At 35.3% G+C, this 9827-nt stretch overlaps 1 protein-coding gene across 1 annotated transcript; it reads right to left on the bottom strand.

The window, feature by feature from the left end:
* Positions 1 to 1239: 1239 nt before the first annotated feature.
* On the bottom strand, positions 1240 to 2477 carry LOC111490187. The gene is made up of 4 exons (XM_023138708.1): positions 2350 to 2477; positions 2066 to 2223; positions 1885 to 1975; positions 1240 to 1801 (listed from the first exon to the last, which is right to left on the bottom strand). Exons 1-4 carry the CDS (start codon positions 2449 to 2451, stop codon positions 1598 to 1600), a joined length of 555 nt encoding a protein of 184 aa, XP_022994476.1. The 5' UTR covers positions 2452 to 2477; the 3' UTR covers positions 1240 to 1597.
* Between the last annotated feature and the right edge of the window lie 7350 nt (positions 2478 to 9827).

Here is a 9827-nt window from a genome sequence, read left to right as displayed (position 1 = left end):
TATCATAAGTAGTTCTCAAGTACTTAATTATTATATGGGTTTTGTCCAATTATAAGTTTTTATAAATTCGAATGAATTCTAATTTTAAAATTATAAGAATTAAATTCTAAATTTTTAGTGATAAAATTCTAATTTAACCCGATAATAAATAAATAAATTTTACTAATACTAAGATATTCAAGGGGTACAGAGAAGTCTTCTTTGACTCCATCCATCCGTCCCTGCCGGGTGGTTATTGCGATCACTTCGTCTTCCATTTCGTCCATCTCTTTTTCGATGGTATTCTCGTCAATTTTGGATCCAATTCGAAATTTTTTTTGGGAGGTATCAAGGAATTTGAATGTAATAATATCGATTCTTGACCAGTTTATTATTCTTAAAAAAATAGATATTTTAAAATTTTCATTCTTCACTATAATCTTTAATATCTTTAATAGGGTGTAATTTAAATATTAATTAGAGTCTCAAAATTAATTAATTAAATTTTTAATATAATAATAATATATATATTAATATTAAATGAGACAGGAAATATAATTTTTCCCAACTTTTATAAATACTTGAACCATATCATTACCAACTAAAAAATGGTTAGTTTCAAGAAAATTAAAGAATTAAAATTAATTTTTGACCCTAATAAATTTTTACAAAATTATTAGTTAAAAATGTAAATATATAGTATGTAAGATAATTTTAGTTTAATTAGTTATTTAATAATTAAAAATTAAAAAATAATTAAATAAAAGATATTGGAATGATTACATCGAATTGAATTGTTGATTGTGTAAATTAATTATTAAAGTGGATTTTTTTAAAAAAAATTATATTCGTAAATATCTTGTTTTAAAATTACTTTTACAAAAATAAATATTTTTAAAATAGTTTCAAATTTATATTTTTGGTCGAATTATTAGTAGTAATTTAATACAAATTTTAATTTATGTGAATTTTCTTTTTCTCTTTTACCAATCTCACTATTTTATTTATATATATATATATATATATATATATATAAATATGAAAAGATTGAACCATTGACTTTAAAAATTGTTATATATATATATATATATATATATATATAAATATGAAAAGATTGAACCATTGACTTTAAAAATTGTAACCGATCTTTGAATTTAATGTCGGTAATGTAATTTTAATTTAAAATATTATCCGACTTACCTACCTACTTAAAATGTAATACGAAACAATTCTCTGAATGGAGTTCTCCAAAGCTAAAAGTAAAACGGAAATTGAGTACTGAACAACTTTCTATCTGTGCCTATTCTTCATTACAAAAAGCTTGACAACTAGAGCTTAAAATCAGGGCCGATGTCAACTCATGCATCCTTATTTTCGGGTTCAGGTTTTGGATTTACCTTGGGAGCCAATCACAATTACTACAAGAACAACTTTCTATGTGTGCATATTTTTTCGTTACAAAAAACGTGACGAGTAGAGCTTCAAATCAAGGTAGATGTCAGCTCATTCGTCCGCATTTTCGGGTTCAGGTTTTGGATTTACCTTGGGAGCCAATCGCAGTTACTACTAGAACAACTTGCTATGTGTGCATATTTTTTTTTCACCAAAAACGTGACGACTAGAGCTTCAAATCAAGGTCGATATCATCTCTTTCGTCCTCATTTTCAGGTTCAGGTTTGGGCTCAACTCGGGAACCAATCACATTTACTTCTTTGCCCTTTGACTTTGACTTCGTCTTCGATCCATTGGAGGTGTCAAATGTAATTTTGTTGTAATTTGATGCACTTCCTCCATCTCTATGCATTGAAGCCTCCATAGTTTCCTTCAAAAAAAACATGACCAAAAACATGAACATTATCATTTTTCTTAAACAAAAAAACATGAACATGGGAGAATCATTCTTACTTGGAAATGATATGGTGCAAATTGATTTGGAGTTGTTGAACTTCTCAATGCCAATAAACTGCTGCTATCTTCAGCCAATTGATAGCTTCCACTGAAATTCATTTCATTTAAAACATTTCAAAAACTAAAAAATTATGAACAAGAACACATTAAAAAAAAAAAAAAAAAAAATTAATGGAACCTCAAATTTGAATCCAAAAACATTGCAGAGCGATTCATTTCGGACGAAGACGACGACGATGACGACGACGAACAACCCTTTTTCCTTGCAATATTGAACAGATTTGGATCCCAATGGGCTTCATCAAGAAAGGGTCTCGTCCTTTTTCCACTTACAATCTGTCAAGATTATGAATTTTTAATATTATTATTCAATTTTGCATGCATATATATATATATATATATATATATATATATATATATATATATGTATGTATGTATGTATATAAACGGAGAAGAAATTGCCTGTTCTTGTTCCTCCGGCGCCGTCCATGGGTGGTTTAAATCAGGAGATTTTTGGCTTGAAGGTTGCTCTATTTGATTGAAGCAATTAGGCGGCGGTGGCATTGCCGGCGGACACGATGAGGATGAGGCGGAGGTCTATTTGATTGAAGCAATTAGGCGGCGGTGGCATTGCCGGCGGACACGATGAGGATGAGGCGGAGGCAGGAGTGAAATTTTCCTGAAAATTTTTAATATATTTACACTAATTTTTTGAAGAAAAAATTAAAAGGGTTTGGAGTTTAATATTGTCTTACCATTGGGTTGTTGTAAAAATGGCGATTGAGTGAGGGAGGTGAGAATTGGAAATTGGGTAAAAACTGCGGCGAAATATTCATTTGGGTGTCGGATTTTGGTGGCGGAGGTCGGGGACGGAGAGTAGTGAACGGCGAGAGATTTGGCCGAGAAGGGAACTCACGCGGTGGTAGGAATGGAATTGGGGTTAGAGGTAGCGGTGGTGATGGAGATAGGAATTGATGTGATGGCGGGGGAGGTGGCGGCGGTGACGGCGGGGACATGGGTGGGAATTGGGTGTTGGAGTCTTGGGCTTGTTGCTCCTTCAGAATCTTCTCGAGCTCCGCCACGCCTGGTCCTCTCCGGGGAGTACGCTGTCGTTTGGCCGGAGTTTTCTTCATCTCAGGGGTTTATATCTTTTGGTGGTCGGGAAGTTAGTGGTGTATGGGGTTTATATAAAGAAAGGTTTAAATGGAAGGGGAATTAGGAGGCGGAGGCGGAGGAGGGGGAGGAGGAAGAGGAGGCATCAGTTTCTTGGCGAGTGAGGGGGTTCGAATCTGAGAAAATCTTTGCCATTTTTATTATGGACAGCTTTTTGTACTGTTTCAATGCCTGTTTTCTGCATGGAATAGTCAAGGAATAGGTCTCTTGGTCCCCTTTTGCCATATAAATATGTTCATCTATTACCTGCCCATTACAATATTTTCATTGCTCTTCCTTATATATTTCACCATTACACTAATCCACTTCACAAATATTGTCCTCTTCAGGCTTAGTTTTGTTCCTCAATTAACGTGAGATCTCATAATTCACACCCTTTAGGGCCCACCGTCCTCCTCCCCCACCCTGCGATCTCACAATTCACACCCATTTAGGTCGCTCCTTTCTTTGATCTATGTGGGACTCACTAATCATGATGTGTCACAATTCACCCCTTCAGGACCCAGCGTCCTCACTAACATTCGTTCCCTTCTCCAATCTATGTGGGACCCACCAATCCATCCCTAATTGATGTGTCACAATTCAACCCCTTGAGGGCCCCGTGTTTGGGTTGATATTTGTTCTTTTCAACAATCTATGTGGGACCCACCAATCCATCCCTACCTGATGTGTCACAATTCACCTACTTCAAGGCCCTAGCTTCCNACTGCGGCGAAATATTCATTTGGGTGTCGGATTTTGGTGGCGGAGGTCGGGGACGGAGAGTAGTGAACGGCGAGAGATTTGGCCGAGAAGGGAACTCACGCGGTGGTAGGAATGGAATTGGGGTTAGAGGTAGCGGTGGTGATGGAGATAGGAATTGATGTGATGGCGGGGGAGGTGGCGGCGGTGACGGCGGGGACATGGGTGGGAATTGGGTGTTGGAGTCTTGGGCTTGTTGCTCCTTCAGAATCTTCTCGAGCTCCGCCACGCCTGGTCCTCTCCGGGGAGTACGCTGTCGTTTGGCCGGAGTTTTCTTCATCTCAGGGGTTTATATCTTTTGGTGGTCGGGAAGTTAGTGGTGTATGGGGTTTATATAAAGAAAGGTTTAAATGGAAGGGGAATTAGGAGGCGGAGGCGGAGGAGGGGGAGGAGGAAGAGGAGGCATCAGTTTCTTGGCGAGTGAGGGGGTTCGAATCTGAGAAAATCTTTGCCATTTTTATTATGGACAGCTTTTTGTACTGTTTCAATGCCTGTTTTCTGCATGGAATAGTCAAGGAATAGGTCTCTTGGTCCCCTTTTGCCATATAAATATGTTCATCTATTACCTGCCCATTACAATATTTTCATTGCTCTTCCTTATATATTTCACCATTACACTAATCCACTTCACAAATATTGTCCTCTTCGGGCTTAGTTTTGTTCCTCAATTAACGTGAGATCTCATAATTCACACCCTTTAGGGCCCACCGTCCTCCTCCCCCACCCTGCGATCTCACAATTCACACCCATTTAGGTCGTTCCTTTCTTTGATCTATGTGGGACCCACTAATCATGATGTGTCACAATTCACCCCTTCAGGACCCAGCGTCCTCACTAACATTCGTTCCCTTCTCCAATCTACGTGGGACCCACCAATCCATCCCTAATTGATGTGTTACAATTCAACCCCTTCAGGGCCCAGCGCCTGGGCTGATATTCGTTCTCTTCTCCAATCTGTGTGGGACCCACCAATCCATCCCTACCTGATGTGTCACAATTCACCTACTTCAAGGCCCTAGCTTCCTCACTGACATTCGTTCCCTTCTCCAATCTATGTGTGACCCACCAATCCATCCCTAACTGATGTGTCACAATTCACCCCTTCAGGGCATAGCGTCCTCACTAACATTCGTTCCCTTCAACATTCTATGTGGGACCCACCAATCCATCATGTGAGATCTCACAGTTCACCCCTTCAAGGCTCAACGTCCTCATTCATTGACATTGGTTCCATTCTCCAATCTATGTGGGACCCACTAATCCATTCATAAGTGAAATCTCACATTTCACCCTTTAGGGCCGAATGTCCTCACTTACATTTGTTCCTTTCTCCAATTTATGTGGGACCCACCAATCCATCTCTTTTGGGGCCAGCGTTCTTGTTGGCACACCACCTCATGTCCACCAACTTCAAGGGTTAGCCTCCTTGCTCTCACATTGACCAGTGTCTGACTCTAATACTTTGGGTTTTCCTTTTTGAGCTTCCTCTCAAGATTTTTAAAACGCGTCGAGGAAGATATTTTGACGCAATACTTCATTGTGGGATCTCACAATAGTTCAATAGATTAAAATGATCGAAATTCTATTCAATGTATCGATTTTTTTTTAAAACATCAAAAGTCGACATGTCCATCTAACTCGAGTACCCAAGCCGTGAATGGAGCAAGGAATCCCATCATTAGATGGAGAAAGAAGTTTGGAAAACATTGTTGCTCTTAGCTCAATAGAGTTGGGGATGTGGATAATATTCATCGTCCCTACCTACTCTCAACTATACTCTAAATTTTTTAAAAATTATGTTGATGGAAAACACAATTTATCCATTAATTTTTTTAAAAAAATAAATATATATTTTAAAAAAGATAGAAAATTGAAAATTGAAATAACCCACATTCCGGCATGGATAGAATTGATTTTTTAAATTAATTATTATATATTTTAACTCATAATTTTTGCAATAAAATATTAAATCTGAAAAATAAAAAATGTTTTTATATATGGAAGTATTTTGTTTTTTTGAGAAAAAGTACAAGGAAGTTATGAGCAGGTAGCTTGGCCAGCTCAAAAATTAAGAGAGTCAGTAATGGTTGTTTCATATATAGACAAATAAAATATTCTTAACATAAATTCATATTATTACAAATAAAATTAATTTAATAATTATTAAAATATAGTTATCCTTTAAATTATAATTTAATTAATTAAAAAGAATAACAAACAAAAAACATTCTTAAATAACAAACAAAAATACATATTTTTAACACATAATTAAAAAGAATAACAAACAAAAAACATTCTTAAATAACAAACAAAAATACATATTTTTAACACATTTTGTCTGTGTTCCATCCACAATTTGACAAATAAAACAATTCATGTAAATAATATTTTTTAATAATAATAATAACCAAAAACTAAAAAAATTCAATTTATTCTCAAAATTTCTACTAAATCTCGAGCAAATACGCAAGACTTTGTTGCTTTGGCAACGGATCCAATGTTGATCAAAATTTCATTGTCGAGTGCATCCCGAAAACTTTCTTGATAGAAAAGGTAGCGTGGAAAATTCTTTGATTGGATAGAACGTGACAAGATATTCGAAGATGAAATTCCTAAGTTAGGGAAAGTTGTGGGAGGTATGGATCCGTTTCCGGTTGGAATATTGTTGTTATAGTGGTACCTCTAGGGGGAAAGTTGTGGGAGGTATGGATCCGTTTCCGGTTGGAATATTGTTGTTATAGTGGTACCTCTAGGGTTGGTAACTCTCGACCCCTTAGAAGAGCTAAACATTCTCTTCTAATTGGTATCTTAATCCTAGTAAATTCAAGCAACATACTACTGACAAACAACTTAATCTCAATAGGTCTTACGTGTTTCTCTTAAAATAACGAAACAACATGCATTAACATTATTAACTTATGTCAGTTTTGATGTGCTTATGTTAGATACTGTGAGATCCCACATTGGTCTTACAGGGGTGTGGGAAGCTCTCCTTAGCAAATGAGTTTTAAAATTGTGAGACTAACGACGATACGTAACGAGCCAAAACATACAATATCTACTAGTGGTCGGTCTCCATCATAAACGTATTTTAAAACGGTGGGTATATACTAGTGGTGGACGAGTCGAGTAAGGCATGTTGATGCAAATGTAAGGAAGCAAACTCCATAAGGCAACCAATCTACAAGTTGAAATCCTTCCAAAGAAGAAAGAGATTGGAAGAAATTCAAAGCTTCATACCCTTTCTCTAACACCAAATCTTTCTATAAAAATCAATGTCAGATTCTTTAGGTGTGAGTAGGTGGGGCTTACCAATTAGCAACAAAATACCTTCACATGGCCTTCCCACAACTCATGCAATCTTATCTAATCATCAACGCAATCACAAACTCAACCAAAACCAAAGCTATGTTCTTTTTTTTTTTGTTGACCCGATTCAAATCTTCGTCTCGAAACCTTTAAGATTGTGTTTGGTGGTTTGTGAACGTTAAAATGTAGTTCATAAACTTAAAAAATGTTCGATGGTTTTTTGAATGTTTATAAAGACGGGTTATACAGCAACGAGAATGTAACAGTTCAAGTTCACTGATAGTAGACATGGTCTGCTTTGACCTGTTATGTATTGTCGTTAGTCTCATGATTTTAAAACGCGTTTACTAAGGAGAAGTTTTTACACCCTAATAAGGAATGTTCGCCCCTCTCCAACTGATGTGGGATCTCACAATCCACCCCCTTAGAGGCCCAACGAGCATTTACTAGGGAGAGGTTTCCACACCCTTATAAGAAATGATTCGCTCCTCCAACCGATGTAGGATCTCACAATCCACCCACCTTAGAGGCCCAGCGTCCTCGCTGGCACACCGATTCTACACCCTTATAAGGAATGTTTTCCCTCTCTTTGACTAATGTGGGATCTCACAATCCACCTCCCCCTTCTTTAGAGGTCCAACGTTCTTGCTGACACGACCAGTGCATTGCTATGATACTATATGTAATTGCCTCATTTCCCTCTCCAACCAATATAGGATCTAACAAAGGATGTCTTTTTTTTTAATCCACCAACTTCACGACCTAATATTGCCTTAAGGGAAAGAATCCAACTTACTAGTTAACAAGTGAGGAAAATAGGAGTCTAAGATGGAAAGGTTTACGAGGTTCCCACTGTTAGATGAACATGACTCTCCATGATGATATGATAGTGTACACTTTGAGTATAAGCTCTCATGGCTTTGCTTTTGGCTTCCCCAAAAGGCCTCATACCAATGGAGTTAGTATTCCTCACTTATAAATTCATGATCATTCCCTAAATTAACCGATGTGGGACTTTCATCATCCAACACCCACGTCTATTGGAGAGGAAATCTTTTCCCAATCGACCCGTTGTAAAATCTTAAGGGGAAGCCCAGTTAAAATCCGAAGAGGATAATATCCCGTAGCTGTCAGTTTGAGCTGTTACAAATATTACATTCCTGTGAAATAGGCTCATGCTGCTACATTAGTGTTTTACTATTTATTAGCTTAGACACTAAAATTAAAATTAAAATTTTTTAATGATACAATTTGAATAAAGACAGATTTTAATATTTTACCTTAAAAAATTTGATTAAATTTTAATCTTTAAGTTTTCATAACAAAATTAAATTCATGTTATGAAACCACATCTGGTTACAGTCTAAATTTGGATTATTTTATGGTTTTTTTTTTTTGTTATTGGAGAATATCAAAATTCTCTATTAATTCTCAACGGATTTTCTTAAATTTACCGCAAATTAAAAGTTTTTATTAGATTTAGAGACATTAATAACATCTTTAAAACAATTAAAACACTTATTTGTTGTGACAAGTTTAATTACACTCGATAACTCGACTAACCCAATCTAACACGTACAATTTGAATTGGGTTATCAATTTATTTATGTCAGGTTGGGTTCAAGTAAATAAAAACCTACGGGTTGAATTGATCCAACGTTTTATAGTTGAGTGAGCGAACAGTAAGATATAAAAGATATCTCACTCGACCCAGTGAATACCCTTAATCAGTCAACTCGTTAAAATTATAAAGACTGAAAAAAAATCATTAATGATTTAAACGTCGTGATTTTTTTATTATGGAATTTGTCTCTTATTTTTAAGAAATTGATTTTTAAATGGAAAAATTAATATATTTAGAATTAACAAAATATAGGCATGCCTTTTTAATTCAATTAAAAACTTCATTATTAGTCATTAGCCTTATAAAATAAATTATTTTGGAAAATTCTTTTCTTATTATTTTCTACCTATTTTTCCCTGGTTGTTCACAGCAATTGGTATAATAATATCTAAATATGGAAATATATTCCATTACTTGCTATTATTGAAATTTTATTTTTTAAAAAATTATATATAAATAAAAAACTTAGAAAGTGACTTTTAATTTTTATTTTATAGCACTTTTTTTTTCTTCAATAAATGTTTATTTTCATCGAATTAATATACTTTTTGAAATTTTTTATATTATTTTTGGGTGAATTATTATTATTCTTATTAAATAACCATAAATTTTATAATTTATTCGATACTTGAGTCACTTTTAACTACACGTTCGAGATTCACAACTTTTTTTGTTCGACATTTGAGGATTATATTGACATGGTTAAGTTAAAGACATGACTCTGATATCATGTTAAGAATTTCTTTGTTGAGGATTTTATTGACAGAATAATTCATTATCATTCTAAAAAATTAAGGATCCAAATAAATTTATAATCCAATATGACTGTAATGACTCAGATTAGCAGATATTATCATCTTTGGACTTTCTCTTTCCGGCTTCCTCTCAAAGCTTTAAAGCGTGTTTGTTAGAGGAAGGTTTCTACATCATTATAAAGAGTGTTTTGTTCTCCTCTCCAAACTATGTAGGACATCACAATGACTTTAGTGGGTCGTTCACAGCCAAGCTATTCGACGGTCGGAGCTTGAACGGTGTCTCCGGTCAAGCTCGAACGAAATCTCATGATCTACATCATTAAGGGGAAGGGTTTTGA

The sequence above is a fragment of the Cucurbita maxima genome, unplaced genomic scaffold (genome assembly GCF_002738345.1).
Source record: "Cucurbita maxima cultivar Rimu unplaced genomic scaffold, Cmax_1.0 Cma_Scf00015, whole genome shotgun sequence".
Classification (NCBI taxonomy): Eukaryota; Viridiplantae; Streptophyta; class Magnoliopsida; order Cucurbitales; family Cucurbitaceae; genus Cucurbita; species Cucurbita maxima.
This window is presented reverse-complemented; position numbering and strand designations above follow the sequence as displayed.

Bases quoted from the DNA above. Each gene is read 5' to 3' on its own strand.
- LOC111490187 (XM_023138708.1), bottom strand. From the start codon at position 2,451: ATGCCACCGCCGCCTAATTGCTTCAATCAAATAGAGCAACCTTCAAGC. The intron at 2,224-2,349 runs GCAATTTCTTCT...TAATCTTGACAG, and splicing joins CGCCGGAGGAACAAGAACAG to ATTGTAAGTGGAAAAAGGAC. The intron at 1,976-2,065 runs GTTCCATTAATT...AATGAATTTCAG, and splicing joins TTTTTGGATTCAAATTTGAG to TGGAAGCTATCAATTGGCTG.